Here is a 19879-nt window from a genome sequence, read left to right as displayed (position 1 = left end):
TGCTGGTCTAGGACAGGTGTGTCCAGGTTGCCAATCAGGAAGAAGTGTGTCTAGGTTAGTAAACAGGGTCAGGTGTTTAAATGTTGTCAATCAAGGAAAAGTCTGTCCAGGTTGACAGTCAGGAGAAGGTGAGTCCAGGTTGCCAATCAGGACGAGGTGTGTCCAGGTTCGTGAACAGGGTCAGGTGTGTCTAGGTTGGCAATCAGGAACAGGTTTGTCCCGGGTACCAATCAGGACCAGGAATATCCATGTTGATGAACAGGTACAGGTGTGTTCCGATTGCCAACAGGACCAGGTGCATCTAGGTTGGTAAACAGGGACAGGCGTGTCCAGGTTGCCAATCAGGACCAGGTGTGTACAGGTTGCCAATCAGGAACAGGTGTTTCCAGGTTGCCAATCAGGAACAGTTGTTTCCAGGTTGCCAATCAGGAGCAGGTGTGGAGGCAGACAGAAGAGAAAACACAAGTCAAAGACAAAGCAGTGTCACAGGTGTGTCCAGGTTGCCAATCAGGAGCAGGTGTGGAGGCAGACAGGAGAGAAAACACAAGTCAAAGTCACGGAGGGTGATGACAAATATTCCAGAACTAAAAGATCTTGTTTTGACCGCTGGTGTAACAGAGCATTAGCATGTTAGCATGTTAACCTCCTGATGTTTCTCTCCAGTGAAAGTGTTTTTGTTTGCTGATCCCGACCTTCTTCCCCGCAGGGTGGGATGATCGCCCTCCTGCTCTCCATCCTGTGCTTGGTCCTGATCCTGTACACCCGCCGGCGCTGGTGCAAACGCCGCCGCGTCCCTCAGCCTCAGAAGAGCGCCAGCGCCGAGGCGGCCAACGAGATCCACTACATTCCCTCGGTCCTGATGGGCGGTCAGGCCCGGGAGAGCCTGAGGAACACCCGGGGTCAGGGGCCCAACTCCAGCGGGACCCTGAGCATCCGGGAGACCCCCATCCTGGACGGGTACAAGTAGGGCGGGACTCGTGACGGGAGGGGGACTTGATGTGGGTGGAAGTTGACCTGTCCAACACCTGTGGTCTCAGGTACGAGTACGACATCACAGACCTGCGCCACCACCTGCAGAGAGAGTGCATGAACGGTGGAGAGGAGTTTTCTAGTCAAGTCAGTCGGACTCTGGACTCTCTGCAGGGCTGCAACGACAAGAACAACATGGACCTGACTGCTGGTACCTTATAGTCCACTAAGAAACAACTTCTTTCTGACTGCTGGTACCTTCGAGTCCACTCACCTTTCTGACTGATGGTACCTTCTAGTCCACTCACCTAGGACACATCTTCTTTCTGACTGATGGTACCTTCTAGTCCACTCACCTAGGACATATTGCAGCATATATATATATATATATATATATATATATATATATATATATATATATATATATATATATATATATATATATATGTATATGTATATATATATATATATATATATATATATATATATATATATATATATATATATATATGTATATATATATATATATGTATATATATATATATATATATATATATATATATATATATATGTATATATATATATATATATATATATATATATATATATATATATATATATATATATATATATATATATATATATATATATGTATGTATGTATATATTCATTCATTCATTTTTTTTTTCATTTATTTATTTATTTCAGGCAATGACATAAAAAATAATAATAATTAAAAAAAAAGTACAAAGTTGACAACACATAATAATACAAATTAATACAGTTTAAAAGGTAATGTATATACTGTATATGTATATATATATATACATATACAGTAAAACAACATAAAATACTACATAGTATATAAATGCGTATATATATGAGTAAAACAATATATATTACTATATAACATATTTTACTACATAGTAGATACATATGATTTACAGTAAATATTGATGATGATTTACAGTAGATGATGTTGATGATTTACAGTAGATGTTGATGAAGATTTACAGTAGATGTTGATGATTTACAGTAGATGTTGATGAAGATTTACAGTAGATGTTGATGATTTACAGTATATAATGATGATGATTTACAGTAGATGATGTTGATGATTTACAGTATATAATGATCATGATTTACAGTAGATGATGTTGATGATTTACAGTATATGTTGATGATTTACAGTAGATGTTGACGATTTACAGTAGAGGATGTTGATGATGATTTACAGTAGACGTTGATGAAGATTTACAGTAGATGATGTTGATGATTTACAGTAGATGTTGATGATTTACAGTATATGATGTTGATTTACAGTAGAGGATATTAACGATTTACAGTAGATGATGAAGATTTACAGTATATGATGATGATTTACTGTAGAGGATGGTGATGATTTACAGTAGAGGATGATGATGATTTACAGTAGATGTTGATGATGATTTACAGTAGATGATGATGCTGATTTACAGTAGAGGATGATGATGATGATTTACAGTAGAGGATGGTGATTTACAGTAGACGATGATGATTTACAGTAGATGATGTTGATGATTTACAGTAGATGTGGATGATTTACAGTAAATATTGATGATTTACACTAGATGTCGATTATTATTTACAGTAGATGATGATGATTTACAGTAGATGTTGGTGATGATTTACAGTAGATGATAATGAGGTTTTACAGTAGATGTTGATGATTTACAGTAGATGATGATGATTTACAGTATGTAATGATAATAATTTACAGTAGATAATGATGATTTAGAGTATATAGTGATGATGATTTACAGTAGCTGTTGATGATTTACAGTATATAATGATGATGATTTACAGTAGATGTTGATGAAGATTTACAGTAGATGATGATGATTTACAGTACCTGTTGATGATTTACAGTAGATTATGTTAATGATAATTTACAGTTGATGATGATGATGGTTTACAGTAGATGATGATGATGATTTACAGTAGATGATGATGATTTACAGTAGATGATGATGATGATTTACAGTATATTATGTTGATGATTTACAGTAGATGATGATGATGGTTTACAGTAGATGATGATGATGATGATTTACAGTAGATGATGATGATTTACAGTAGATGATGATGATGATTTACAGTAGATGATGATGATTTACAGTAGATGATGATGATTTACAGTAGATGATGGTGATGATGATTTACAGTAGAGGATGATGATGATTTACAGTAGATGATGATGATGATTTACAGTAGATGATGATGATTTATAGTAGATGATGATGATTTGCAGTAGATGATTATGATTTACAGTAGATGATAATGATGATGATGATTTACAGTAGATGTTGATGATGATGTACAATAGATGATGATGATTTACAGTAGATGATGATGATTTACAGTAGAGGATGATGATGATTTACAGTAGATGATGATGATTTACAGTAGATGATGATGATTTACAGTAGAGGATGATGATGATTTACAGTAGATGATGATGATTTACAATAGATGGTGATGATGATTTACAGTAGATGATGATGATTTACAGTAGTTGATGATGATTTACAGTAGATGATATATATATATGTATGTATATATATATATATATATATATGTATATATATATATATATATATATATATATATGTATGTATGTATGTATGTATGTATATATTCATTCATTCATTTTTTTTTCATTTATTTATTTATTTCAGGCAATGACATAAAAAATAATAATAATTAAAAAAAAAGTACAAAGTTGACAACACATAATAATACAAATTAATACAGTTTAAAAGGTAATGTATATACTGTATATGTATATATATATATACATAAGTAAAACAACATAAAATACTACATAGTATATAAATGCGTATATATATGAGTAAAACAATATATATTACTATATAACATATTTTACTACATAGTAGATACATATGATTTACAGTAAATATTGATGATGATTTACAGTAGATGATGTTGATGATTTACAGTAGATGTTGATGAAGATTTACAGTAGATGTTGATGATTTACAGTAGATGTTGATGAAGATTTACAGTAGATGTTGATGATTTACAGTATATAATGATGATGATTTACAGTAGATGATGTTGATGATTTACAGTATATAATGATCATGATTTACAGTAGATGATGTTGATGATTTACAGTATATGTTGATGATTTACAGTAGATGTTGACGATTTACAGTAGAGGATGTTGATGATGATTTACAGTAGACGTTGATGAAGATTTACAGTAGATGATGTTGATGATTTACAGTAGATGTTGATGATTTACAGTATATGACGTTGATTTACAGTAGAGGATATTGACGATTTACAGTAGATGATGAAGATTTACAGTATATGATGATGATTTACTGTAGAGGATGGTGATGATTTACAGTAGAGGATGATGATGATTTACAGTAGATGTTGATGATGATTTACAGTAGATGATGATGCTGATTTACAGTAGAGGATGATGATGATGATTTACAGTAGAGGATGGTGATTTACAGTAGACGATGATGATTTACAGTAGATGATGTTGATGATTTACAGTAGATGATGTTGATGATTTACAGTAAATATTGATGATTTACACTAGATGTCGATTATTATTTACAGTAGATGATGATGATTTACAGTAGATGTTGGTGATGATTTACAGTAGATGATAATGAGGTTTTACAGTAGATGTTGATGATTTACAGTAGATGATGATGATTTACAGTATGTAATGATAATAATTTACAGTAGATAATGATGATTTAGAGTATATAGTGATGATGATTTACAGTAGCTGTTGATGATTTACAGTATATAATGATGATGATTTACAGTAGATGTTGATGAAGATTTACAGTAGATGATGATGATTTACAGTACCTGTTGATGATTTACAGTAGATTATGTTAATGATAATTTACAGTTGATGATGATGATGGTTTACAGTAGATGATGATGATGATTTACAGTAGATGATGATGATTTACAGTAGATGATGATGATGATTTACAGTATATTATGTTGATGATTTACAGTAGATGATGATGATGGTTTACAGTAGATGATGATGATGATGATTTACAGTAGATGATGATGATTTACAGTAGATGATGATGATGATTTACAGTAGATGATGATGATTTACAGTAGATGATGATGATTTACAGTAGATGATGGTGATGATGATTTACAGTAGAGGATGATGATGATTTACAGTAGATGATGATGATGATTTACAGTAGATGATGATGATTTATAGTAGATGATGATGATTTGCAGTAGATGATTATGATTTACAGTAGATGATAATGATGATGATGGTTTACAGTAGATGTTGATGATGATGTACAATAGATGATGATGATTTACAGTAGATGATGATGATTTACAGTAGAGGATGATGATGATTTACAGTAGATGATGATGATTTACAGTAGATGATAATGATTTACAGTAGAGGATGATGATGATTTACAGTAGATGGTGATGATTTACAATAGATGGTGATGATGATTTACAGTAGATGATGATGATTTACAGTAGTTGATGATGATTTACAGTAGATGATGATGATTTACAGTAGATGATGATGATTTACAGTAGATGATGATGATAATTTACAGTAGATGATGATGATTTACAGTAGTTGATGATGATTTACAGTAGATGATGATGATGATGATTTACAGTAGATGATGATGATTTACAGTAGATGATGATGACTTACAGTAGATGATGATGATTTACAGTAGATGATGATGATTTACAGTAGTTGATGATGATTTACAGTAGATGATGATTTACAGTAGATGATGATGATGACTTACAGTAGATGATGATGATTTACAGTAGATGATGATGATTTACAGTAGATGATGATGATGACTTACAGTAGATGATGATGATTTACAGTAGATGATGATGATGACTTACAGTAGATGATGATGATTTACAGTAGAAGATGATGATGACTTACAGTAGATGATGATGATTTACAGTAGATGATGATGATGATTTCAGTGAGTGACAACAAGATGGTGTTGATGAACAAGTACAAAGACAACATCATCAACAACAGTCCCATGGAAAGTCACCTGCAACAGAACACTTTACTTCCTCACAACACCAGCGGCAGTCAACACAAACGTTTGTCCAGCAACACACGAGGTGAGTTACTCTCTCTCTCTCTCTCTCTCTCTCTCTCTTTACTCTCTGTCTTTGCTCTCTCTCTCTCTTTTTACTCTCTCTCTTTACTCTCTCTTGTATCTCTTCTATCTCTTTTTTTCTACCTCTCCTTTTCTGCATCACCAGTGAAAATGTCTCCAAACTGACATTTGCAAAGTAGAGTGGGGTTGGGTTACAAAGTAGAGTGGGGTTTGTTTACAAAGGAGAGTGGAGGTTGTTTACAAAGTAGAGTGGGGTTTGTTTACAAAGTAGAGTGGGGGTTGTTTTCAAAGTAGAGTGGGGGTTGTTTACAAAGTAGAGTGGGGTTTGTTTACAAAGGAGAGTGGGGTTTGTTTACAAAGTAGAGTGGGGGTTGTTTACAAAGTAGAGTGGGGTTTGTTTACAAAGGAGAGTGGGGTTTGTTTACAAAGTAGAGTGGGGTTTGTTTACAAAGGAGAGTGGGGGTTGTTTACAAAGTAGAGTGGGGTTTGTTTACAAAGGAGAGTGGGGTTTGTTTACAAAGGAGAGTGGGGGTTGTTTACAAAGGAGAGTGGGGGTTGTTTACAAAGGAGAGTGGGGGTTGTTTACAAAGTAGAGTGGGGTTTGTTTACAAAGGAGAGTGGGGGTTGTTTACAAAGTAGAGTGGGGGTTGTTTACAAAGGAGAGTGGGGTTTGTTTACAAAGGAGAGTGGGGTTTGTTTACAAAGTAGAGTGGGGTTTGTTTACAAAGGAGAGTAGGGGTTGTTTACAAAGTAGAGTGGGGGTTGTTTACAAAGGAGAGTGGGGTTTGTTTACAAAGTAGAGTGGGGGTTGTTTACAAAGGAGAGTGGGGTTTGTTTACAAAGGAGAGTGGGGTTTGTTTACAAAGGAGAGTGGGGGTTGTTTACAAAGTAGAGTGGGGTTTGTTTACAAAGGAGAGTGGGGGTTGTTTACAAAGGAGAGTGGGGTTTGTTGACAAAGTAGAGTGGGGTTTGTTTACAAAGGAGAGTGGGGGTTGTTTACAAAGTAGAGTGGGGTTTGTTTACAAAGGAGAGTGGGGGTTGTTTACAAAGTAGAGTGGGGGTTGTTTACAAAGGAGAGTAGGGGTTGTTTACAAAGGAGAGTTCATCGGAGTGTACCTCCCTCCTCCTGCAGACGAGGCTGCTGTTTGCAACACCATTCATATTTCCAGTATTATATGTTATTACTTTGAACTGTTTTATATTTACATTTTTATCCTGTAAAGCGTCTTTGAGTGGCCTGAAAAGCGCTATACCAAATAACATGTATTATTATTATATTATTATTATTATTATTACCATTCATGCCGCTGTTGCTAGGCAACAGACCTAACATCCTGAAGCCTTCGTTCTCATTTCGGATGACTTTAATCATGCTTCTTTGGACTCTATTTCACCCACTTTCCATCAATATGTGCACTGTGCAACACGGGACAATAAAACTCTGGACCTACTTTATGCTAATTCAAAAGATGCATACAGAGCCACTGCCCTGCCCCCCCTGGGATGGTCTGATCACAATCTGGTGTTTTTAACACCTCAATATGTTCCTGCTGTGAGGAGGCAGCCCGTTTCAACACAATCAGTGCGGAGGCGGAACTAGGAAGCATGTCTCGCCCTGTTTTGAGACCATAGACTGGGACGTGCTCTGTAAGCCTCACGGGACAGATATTGACAGCATCACAGACTGCATCACAGACTACATCAATTTCTGTGAGGACTCCATCATCCCTACAAAAACGGTCCACTGTTACCCAAATAACAAGCCCTGGATCACCAGCCAGCTAAAGTTGCTGCTGAATAAAAAGAAGCTAGCCTTCAGATCTGGTGATCGGGACGAGTTGAGGAGGATACAGTGGCAGCTAGTGTCTGACACCTGGCCATGTGAGATGACAGCTGGAGAAAGTCAACCCAGCCAAGTCAGCAGGCCCTGACCGAGTCAAACCCTGGGTTCTGAAGACTTGCGCTGCTCAGCTAACTGAGATCCTGCACTTCATCTTCAACCTGAGTCTGAAGTTAGAACGGATACCAGCGCTATGGAAAACATCATGCATAGTGCCGGTGCCCAAGAAGGCCATCCCATTGGGCTTGAATGACTTCAGACCTGTTGCCCTGACGTCTCATGTCATGAAGGTCCTCGAGAGACTTGTGCTGGCTCACCTGAGACCCCTGGGGGCTCCTTCCCTGGACCCTCTACAGTTTGCATATCAGCCCCATGTAGGGGTGGATTATGCTGTTATCTACCTGCCGCATCATGCTCACTCTCACCTGGATGGTGGGAGGGGCTCTGTAAGGATCATGGTCTTTGATTTCTCCAGTGCCTTTAACACCATTAAGCCAATTCTGATGAGTGACAAGTATGGGTGTCAGTTCATCCATTGTCTCCTGGATCACTGATTACTTGTCTGACAGTCCCCAGTTTGTGCGACTGGGGAGCTCCCTGTCGGATACCGTGGTCAGTGGTGTAGGTGCTCCACAGTCCTGTCTCCTTTCCTGTTCACCCTGGACACCTCAGACCTCCAGTATAGTTCCAGGTCCTGGCACCTGCAGAAATACTCTGACGACTCTGCTGTGGTCGGGTGTATCAGAGAGAGACAGGAATTGGAGTACAGGACACTGATCGCTGACTTTGTGGAGTGGTCTCAGGCGAACTGTCTGCTCCTTAATGTGGACAAGACCAAGGACCTGGTCATCGACTTCAAGAAGAAAATGACCCCTGTGGGGCAGTACAAGTACCTGGGAGTCCACTTGTCCTTCCAGTCCAGTCTGCTGTTCAACTGCAAAGCTGTTTACAAGAAGGACATGAGCAGACTCTTTTTCCTGAGGAAGCTTAGGACCTTTAATGTGTGCAGCAAGCTGTTGGAGATCTTTTTTCATTCTGGTGTGGCCAGTGCCCTGTACTTTGCAGTGGTTTATTGGGGGAGCAGCACCACCAAAAGGGACTTCAACCGGATTGACAAACTGATCCGGAAAGTGGGCCAAACTATTGGCACGCAGTTGGAGGCGTTTGTGTCAGTGAGGGACAGGAGGACACTGGACAAACTGCTGGTCACATCTAGTCTTAGACTTAGATTGGTCAGATCTAGTCTTAGACTTAGATTGGTCAGATCTAGTCTTAGACTTAGATTGGTCAGATCTAGTCTTAGACTTAGATTCGTCACATCTAGTCTTAGACTTAGATTGGTCAGATCTAGTCTTAGACTTAGATTGGTCAGATCTAGTCTTAGACTTAGATTGGTCAGATCTAGTCTTAGACTTAGATTGGTCAGATCTAGTCTTAGACTTAGATTGGTCAGATCTTGTCTTAGACTTAGATTCGTCACATCTAGTCTTAGACTTAGATTGGTCAGATCTAGTCTTAGACTTAGATTGGTCAGATCTAGTCTTAGACTTAGATTGGTCAGATCTAGTCTTAGACTTAGATTGGTCAGATCTAGTCTTAGACTTAGATTGGTCGGATCTAGTCTTAGACTTAGATTGGTCACATCTAGTCTTAGACTTAGATTGGTCACATCTAGTCTTAGACTTAGATTGGTCACATCTAGTCTTAGACTTAGATTGGTCACATCTAGTCTTTGACTTAGATTGGTCACATCTAGTCTTAGACTTAGATTGGTCAGCTCTAGTCTTAGACTTAGATTGGTCAGATGTAGTCTTAGACTTAGATTGGTCAGATGTAGTCTTAGACTTAGATTGGTCAGATGTAGTCTTAGACTTAGGTGGGACTGGCCATACAAGCAGGATCATGGCAAGTTTGACTTTCCAAGTGGAGCCTGCTTAAAGTCAAGTCTAGTTCCAGCTGTTTGACACGTTCTTGTTCCTCTTGTGAAGAAAGAGTGGAGGAAGACACTTTGACTTTGTGTGACTCCAACAGCGGGTTCCACCTTCTTGAACCCAGACGGGGACTCTGGCACGGAGGCCGACAGCGAGCCTCAGCTGGCCTTCTACACCGACCCCAGCCGCAGTCGGCGCCGCAGTCGAGGTATGAGAAACGGTAACGTCAACAGCGCTTGGGGCTCCGGGGGTAAGGACCAGTTCTCTCTCTCTCTTTGATGGTGTCTTGGCCACGCATGACAGTAACCTGATCATGTCCTGTACATACTGTACATTCCACTATGTTTGATCTCCTTGCATCAAACATGAAGAAATCATATTATTTCCACAGACGTGTTGCTGCATGCTGTGTTTGTCAGCATGCCTTCTTTTGCAGCTCTGATGAAACTCTAAAAATAATATCTGCTGTCACTTCCCAGATTCTCACCTACTGTACTGTAATCATGTCATATTTTATCATCTTATTTCACATAATGTCATCTACTTCATTGTAATGTAAGGTAAGGTAATGTAATGTAACGTAATGTAATGTAACGTAACGTAATGTAATGTAACGTAATGTAATGTAACGTAATGTAACGTAATGTAATGTAACATAACGTAACATAATGTACTCGAATGATGTGATGTGATATTTCTAATGTTATGTCACGTAATGTCATGTAACATAACACAATGTACCGTAACTTAACACAATGTAACGCAACGTAATATAATGTATTGTAATGTAAAATATTGTAACATAACATAATGTATTGTAACATAATGTAATGTAACATAATGGACTGTAATGCAACATATTGTAACGTAACGTAATGTCACGTAACGTATTGTCACGTAACATAATGTCACGTAATGTAATGTAGTGCAACGTGACATAGTGTAATTTAACATAACATAGTGTACTGTAATGTAATGTAACACAATGTAATGTCACGTAACATAATGTCACGTAACGTAATGTAGTGTAACGTGACATAGTGTAATTTAACATAACATAGTGTACTGTAATGTAATGTAACACAATGTAAAGTCACGTAACATAATGTAATGTACTTGTAATGTAACATACCAATGTACTGTAATGTAATGTAACGTAACATAACATAACATAGTACTGTAATGTTATGTAACACAATGTGATGTCACGTAACGTAATGTAATGTACTTAATAGTACTGTAACAAAAATGTAACATAATGTAACGTAACATAACGTAACATAACATAACACATAGTACTGTAATGCAATGTAACACAATTTCATATCATGTAACGTAATTTAATCTACTAAATTGTAATGTAACATAATGTAATGTAACATAACAATGTAACGTAACATAACATACAGTAATGTACTGTAATATAATGTAATGTAACACAAAGTAATGCAACATAATGTAATGTAACGTAATGTAATGTAATCTACTTAATGTAACTTAATGTAATGTAATGTAATGTAACATAACGCAACATAATCTACTGTAATATAATGTAATACAATGTCATGCCACGTAACGTAATGTAATCTACTAAATTGTAATGTGACATAATGTGACGCAACGTAATGTACTGTAACGTAATGTAATGTAACATAATGTAATGTAACATAACGTAACATAATGTACTGTAATATAATGTAACACAATGTAATGTCATGTAACATAATGTAATATAACGTAAAGTAATGTACTGTAATATAATGTAGCACAATGTTTGTCACGGAACATAATGTAATGTACTTAATTGTAATGTAACATAACATAATGTAATTTAATGTAATGTAACGTAATGTAATGTAATCTACTTAATTGTAATGTCATGTAACATAATTTAATGTAATGTAACGTAATGTAATGTAATCTACTTAATTGTAATGTCATGTAACATAATTGAATGTAATGTAACATTACGTAATGTACTGTAACGTAATGTAATGTAGTGTAATATAATGTAACGTAATGTAATGTAGTGTAATGTGATGTAATATAAAATAATATCATGTCAAGTCATATAATTGAATATAATGTAATGTAACTTAATGTAATGTAATATAAAATAATATCATGCCATGTAATTGATTATAATGTAATGTAAAATAATGTCTTGTGTTGTTACTTTATATAATGTCAATACATGTTATGTCGTGTAATGTAATGATGTAATGTGTAATGTAACTTCATGTAGTGTAATGTTATGTAACTTCATGTGACACACTGGGAGAGAGAGATATTTCAAATACTGGAGTCTGTGAACATTGCTCCAAAGTGTGCTGATTTATTTCAAATACTGGAGTCTGTGAACATTGCTCCAAAGTGTGCTGATTTATTTCAAATACTGGAGTCTGTGAACATTGCTCCAAAGTGTGCTGATTTATTTCAAATACTGGAGTCTGTGAACATTGATCCAAAGTGTGCTGATTTATTTCAAATACTGGAGTCTGTGAACATTGATCCAAAGTGTGTTGATTTATTGCGGATACAAAACTTGACTTGACAAATACGATAAAACAAGGCGGCAGCTAAGGAAGGACTTCCTTTTTATCCCATGTATATCACAGCAGAAACACCTGCCAGGTGAACACCTGGTTTTATGACTTCCACTTCTGACGTAAGACAACCATGTGACTGGCGTCCCGTGTGGAACATAGGATGGACAAATATACTACTGTACTAAGACTATAGTGACCATAAACAGTTCTCTTCTACAGCTGGGGGGCCCAAAGTGTGGCATGGCCCCCGACTGGTTTGTCATTGGCCCTTGGCACATTTCAAAAATTGTCATTGGCCCGTACATATATAAAGGTCTCTCCCTGAGGGTGGCCACCATGCTCATCATGTCAGTGCGTTCGAGCACATCTGTGTCAGGGACTCTGTTCTCCCAGCTGGTGTGCAGAATGCGACGCAGGCACCTGTGGTGGAAGCTGTTGAGTTTCCTTTCGTGCCTCGCGTAGGGGGTCTATGCCTCGCTGCCGTAGAGGAGACTGCTGAGAACGCAGGCTTGGTAGACACGCAGCTTGGTTGTCTGTGTGAAACTGGATTTGTCCCAAACTCTCTGCTGCAGCTTGGCGATCCTGCTGTTGATCTCTGCCTCCGGGTTGAGAGAGCTAGAGATTTTGGACCCAAGGTAGGTGAAGGTTTCCACAGCCTCCAGTGCCTGCGGGTCGATGGTGATTGTTGGGGGATGGTCTGATCCCTGCGCCATGACATTCGTCTTCTTCAGGCTGATGGTCAGTCCGAACTCCTTGCAGGCGTCGGATAGCCGGCTGACGAGCTGCTGAAGACCGTCCTCTGTGTGTGATGCCAGGGCTGCATCATCTGCAAACAGAAGCTCACGGATGAGCACCTCTAGCACCTTGGTCTTGGCATGAAGGCGGACGAGGTTGAAGAGCTTGCCGTCGGCCCTGGTGTGGATGTACACGCCTACACTGCAGTCCCTGAAGGCGTACTGGAGTAGCATGGAGAAGAAGATGCCGAAGAGTGTCGGCGTCAAGACGCAGCCTTGCTTCACGCCGCTGCTGACAGGAAAGACCTCAGAGGTGGCGCTGTTGAAGCACACAGGGCTGTGCATGTCGTCGTGGAAGGAGGTGATGACAGCCAGCAGGTGTGGGGGACAGCCGATCTTCTGCAGAAGCTTGAAGAGTCCGCTCCTGCTGACAAGGTCAAAAGCCTTCGTCAGGTCAATGAAGGCAGTGTAGAGAGACATGCGCTGCTCTTGACATTTTTCTTGGAGTTGGCGCAGGGAGAATACCAAGTCTACTGTTGACCGGCCAGATCGGGGTAGATGCGGGAGGCGAGGGTTTGCAGGCGAGCGAGGGCAATGCGAGGGAAGGCCTTTCCCACAACGCTGAGGAGGGAAATCCCACGATAGCTATTGCAGTCACTTCTGTTGCCCTTGTTTTTGTACGATGTTGGCGTCACGCATGTCCCGAGGGATGTGACCATCCTCCCAGCATTGGCAGAGAAGCTCGTGAAGGGGCTTTAGTATCGCAGGTTTCCCACTCTTCAGGACCTCAGCTGGAATGCTGTCACTCCCCGGTTCCTTCCCGCTGGCGAGGTTGTCGATGGCTTTGCTAAGCTCCTCCTCTGTGGGTTGGGCGTCGAGCTCCTCCATGACTGGCAGGTCAGGGATGGCATCGAGGGCGGCGTCGGTGACGATGTTCTGTGTGGCGTACAGCTCAAAGTAGTGCTCGACCCAGCGCTCTAGCTGCTTGCCTTGATCAGTGATCACTTCACCTGTCTTGGACTTGAGTGGGACAGACTTGCTGTTGCCTTCTTGATGCCCTCGTACATTCACCAGTATCTGCGGCTGTCTGGATACTGCTGCAGAGATTCAGTCGGTAGGTGTTGGCGCAGCGACGAGCAGTCTGCTGAGCTGTTTTCTTGGCGGTTCTGAGTGCAGCTAGCATGCTGGGGCTTGGGGCGGTCTTGTAGGCCAGCACGGCTTACCTCTTTGCCTCGGTCACCGGCAGCATCTCCTCCCAGTGAGTTGCGCTCTTTTTTTCCGTAGGTAGAGATGGCTGTGCTGTAAACAGCGTCCCAAAGGTTTGTCCATTTGGAGTCGATAGCGTCGTCTTCAGGCGTCTCCCTCAAGGTTTCCCTGAGGTGGCACTGGAACTGGTGCGTCTAGATGATGTGTTTGACGCTGCAGGTGTTGATGCGTGGCCGACCTTTCTTGTTGGCGTGATGCATCTTCCCTGGAGCAATGCGCAAACCATTGACTCAGACAACAAAAAGATTCTGTGCACTCACAGACAAGCAATCGCTAACTACTCTTAACTCCACAGATAGCAGCAATTGCAGACAAAGGATTACCTGCCCACCCAACGGAAACTGCTTAAAAACATCAGTTGTTTACCAAGCCAGTGTCACCCGCAAGGACAACTAAAACACAAAGACTTACATTGGACTCACAGAAAGTACCTCTAAAACCCCTTTAGAACATTCACACAGCATTATTCTTTAGGCCCCAACTCAAGAACTCTACAGAGCTGAATAAATACTTATGGACTCTTAAAGACAATAACATTGATGACTCCATTACATGGTGAATTGTGCCATCTAGCTCACCATACAACACTGCAGCTAAAAGATGTCACCTGTGCCTGAAAGAAAACATGTTTATTATATACCACCCCAGCATGTTTATTATATACCACCTCAACATGTTTATTATATACCACCCCAGCATGTTTATTATATACCACCTCAACATGTTTATTATATACCACCCCAACATGTTTATTATATACCACCCCAACATGTTTACTATATACCACCCCAGCATGTTTATTATATACCACCCCAACATGTTTATTATATACCACCCCAACATGTTTATTATATACCACCCCAGCATGTTTATTATATACCACCCCAGCATGTTTATTATATACCACCCCAACATGTTTATTATATACCACCCCAGCATGTTTATTATATACCACCCCAACATGTTTATTATATACCACCCCAGCATGTTTATTATATACCACCCCAACATGTTTATTATATACCACCCCAGCATGTTTATTATATACCACCCCAGCATGTTTATTATATACCACCCCAGCATGTTTATTATATACCACCCCAACATGTTTATTATATACCACCCCAGCATGTTTATTATATACCACCCCAACATGTTTATTATATACCACCCCAACATGTTTATTATATACCACCCCAACATGTTTATTATATACCACCCCAAGTATTATATACCACCCCAACATGTTTATTATATACCACCCCAGCATGTTTATTATATACCACCCCAACATGTTTATTATACACCACCCCAACATGTTTATTATATACCACCCCAACATGTTTATTATATACCACCCCAGCATGTTTATGATGTACCACCCCAACATGTTTATTATATACCACCCCTACATGTTTATTATATACCACCCCAACATGTTTATTATATACCACCCCAGCATGTTTATTATATACCACCCCAACATGTTTATTATATACCACCTCAACATGTTTATTATATACCACCCCAACATGTTTATTATATACCACCCCAGCATTTTTATTATATACCACCCCAACATGTTTATTATATACCACCTCAACATGTTTATTATATACCACCCCAACATGTTTATTATATACCACCTCAACATGTTTATTATATACCACCCCAGCATGTTTATTATATACCACCCCAGCATGTTTATTATATACCACCCCAACATGTTTATTATATACCACCCCAGCATGTTTATTATATACCACCCCAGCATGTTTATTATATACCACCCCAACATGTTTATTATATACCACCCCAGCATGTTTATTATATACCACCCCAACATGTTTATTATATACCACCCCAGCATGTTTATTATACACCACCCCAGCATGTTTATTATATACCACCCCAGCATGTTTATTATATACCACCCCAACATGTTTATTATATACCACCCCAACATGTTTATTATATACCACCCCAACATGTTTATTATATACCACCCCAACATGTTTATTATATATCACCCCAAGTATTATATACCACCCCAACATGTTTATTATATACCACCCCAGCTTGTTTATTATATACAACCCCAACATGTTTATTATATACCACCCCAACATGTTTATTATATACCACCCCACATGTTTATTATATACCACCCCAACATGTTTATTATATACCACCCCAGCATGTTTATTATGTACCACCCCAACATGTTTATTATATACCACCCCAACATGTTTATTATATACCACCCCAACATGTTTATTATATACCACCCCAACATGTTTATTATATACCACCCCAACATGTTTATTATATACCACCCCAACATGTTTATTATATACCACCCCAACATGTTTATTATATACCACCCCAACATGTTTATTATATACCACCCCAACATGTTTATTATATACCACCCCAGCATGTTTATTATATACCACCCCAGCATGTTTATTATATACCACCCCAGCATGTTTATTATATACCACCCCAGCATGTTTATTATATACCACCCCAGCATGTTTATTATATACCATCCCAGCATGTTTATTATATACCACCCCAACATGTTTATTATATACCACCCCAACATGTTTATTATATACCACCCCAGCATGTTTATTATATACCACCCCAACATGTTTATTATATACCACCCCAGCATGTTTATTATATACCACCCCAGCATGTTTATTATATACCACCCCAGCATGTTTATTATATACCACCCCTGCATGTGTATTATATAAAATATATCCTGAAAGAAGTTCAGATAAAAGTGACGTGCATTGAAATGAAAGATGAAAGCACTTCTAATGATGCAAGTGAGTGATTTAAAAATGATTTAGTGATGAATCCAGAATGTGATTGATGTGATGTTGTGATGTGATGTTGTTCCTGCCAGCAGCAGGGTCCCCCAGGAGCCCCATCAGCAAAACCACTCTGACCCTCATCAGTGTCATCAGCTGTGTCATCGGCCTGGTGTGCTGCTCGCACATGTCCTGCACTCTCTCCGTGCGGGTCATCCTACATGTGCCGGAACACCTCATCGCTGACGGTAGGACTTGTAGTATAGTACTACTACTAGTACTAGTATACATCCTACAATTGTACTAGTACTAGTACTAGTATACATCCTACACGTATACTATGATTTGCAAATCCTTTTCAACTTATATTCAATTGAATAGACTGCAAAGAGAAGATATTTTATGTTCAGACTGAGAAACTTTCTTATTCTTTGCAAATATTAGCTCATTTGGAAATTGATGCCTGCAAGTGTGTAAAGGATATCACCACATGGGCTCAGGAACACTTCAGAAAACCACTGTCAGTAACTACAGTTGGTCGCTACATTTGTAAGTGAAAGTTAAAACTCTACTATGCAAAGCCACAGCAATTTATCAACAACACCCAGAAACGCTTAGCTGGGCCTGAGCTCATCTAAGATGGACTGATGCAAAGTCAAAAAGTGTTCTGTGGTCTGACATCATGTGACAGTCATGTGATGTCATGTGACAGTCACATGACATCACATGACTGTCACATGACTATGTAGTACATGTTTGAAGGTGGTGATGAGGTCTTCTCCATGGTCAGGGTCTAGGTTCATTATGACAGTCACATGACTATGTAGTACATGTATGAAGGTGGTGATGAGGTCTTCTCCATGGTCAGGGTCTAGGTTCATTATGACAGTCACATGACTATGTAGTACATGTATGAAGGTGGTGATGAGGTCTTCTCCATGGTCAGGGTCTAGGTTCATTATGACAGTCACATGACTATATAGTACATGTTTGAAGGTGGTGATGAGGTCTTCTCCATGGTCAGGGTCTAGGTTCATCCTGCTGCAGGGCAGCCAGCTGGATGCTTCTGATTGGCTGAACCCGGCCCAGATCTTGTTGTTCCACCAACAGAACGCCAGCGGACCTTGGATCAACGACCTGTGTGGGCGTCGCCTGCTGGACCCTTGTGAGCACCAGTGTGACCACGACACAGGTGAGCATCTTACACCATGTCTATATACCCTCATATACCCTCATCTTACACCATGTCTATATACCCTCATATACCCTCATATACCCTCATCTTACACCATGTCTATATAGCCTCATATACCCTCATATACCCTCATCTTACACCATGTCTATATACCCTCATATACCCTCATATACCCTCATCTTACACCATGTCTATATACCCTCATATACCCTCATATACCCTCATCTTACACCATGTCTATATACCCTCATATACCCTCATCTTACACCATGTCTATATACCCTCATATACCCTCATATACCCTCATCTTACACCATGTCTATATACCCTCATATACCCTCATCTTACACCATGTCTATATACCCTCATATACCCTCATCTTACACCATGTCTATATACCCTCATATACCCTCATATACCCTCATCTTACACCATGTCTATATACCCTCATATACCGTCATCTTACACCATGTCTATATACCCTCATTCTTCTCATATTACAACCTTGTCTACTGGACACATACCCTCATTTTTCACACATACATACATACATACATACATACATACATACATACATACATACATACATACATATATACATACATATATACATACATACATACATACATACATACATACATACGTACGTACATACATACATACATACATACATACATACATACATACATACATACATACATACATACATACATACATACATACATACATACATACATACATACATACATACATACATACATACATACGTACGTATATACATACATACATACATATAAACATACATACATACATACATGCATACATACATACATACATACATACATACATACATACATACATACGTACGTACATACATACATACATACATACATACATATATACATACATATAAACATACATACATACATACATACATACAGAATACATTATTATAATGTTATTTACAAGTGTATATTTCATAAAGTATATTTGTGTACTTATGGATGATGAAATATTTGACTGTATGTATGTATGTATGTATGTATGTATGTGTGTATACTTACATAATACATTATTATAATATTATTTACAAGTGTGATGATGAAATATTTGACTGTATGTATGTATGTATGTGTGTATACTTACATAATACATTATTATAATATTATTTACAAGTGTGATGATGAAATATTTGACTGTATGTATGTATGTATGTATGTGTGTATACTTACATAATACATTATTATAATATTATTTACAAGTGTGATGATGAAATATTTGACTGTATGTATGTATGTATGTATGTGTGTATACTTACATAATACATTATTATAATATTATTTACAAGTGTGATGATGAAATATTTGACTGTATGTATGTATGT

General features: G+C 38.4%; 1 protein-coding gene across 8 annotated transcripts in view; it reads left to right on the top strand.

Moving 5' to 3' along the window:
* astn1 (astrotactin 1) overlaps positions 1–19879 on the top strand; it is a 257745-nt gene that overhangs the window by 96913 nt on the left and 140953 nt on the right. The window contains exons 3-8 of one of the 8 annotated variants that reach the window (XM_062069739.1): positions 707–957; positions 1038–1180; positions 6010–6156; positions 10027–10176; positions 17396–17548; positions 18325–18492. In XM_062069739.1, coding sequence (XP_061925723.1) covers positions 707–957; positions 1038–1180; positions 6010–6156; positions 10027–10176; positions 17396–17548; positions 18325–18492 — 1012 coding nt within the window. Of the gene's footprint in view, positions 1–706; positions 964–1037; positions 1181–6009; positions 6157–10026; positions 10177–17395; positions 17549–18324; positions 18493–19879 lie in introns of all 8 variants that reach the window. The other 7 variants (XM_062069743.1, XM_062069740.1, XM_062069741.1 and 4 more) reach the window with 7 other exon arrangements.

The sequence above is a fragment of the Entelurus aequoreus genome, linkage group LG14, assembly GCF_033978785.1.
Source record: "Entelurus aequoreus isolate RoL-2023_Sb linkage group LG14, RoL_Eaeq_v1.1, whole genome shotgun sequence".
NCBI classification, from domain to species: Eukaryota; Metazoa; Chordata; class Actinopteri; order Syngnathiformes; family Syngnathidae; genus Entelurus; species Entelurus aequoreus.
Note: the sequence above shows the minus strand (reverse complement) of the source record. Positions and strands in the feature narration are given on the sequence as shown.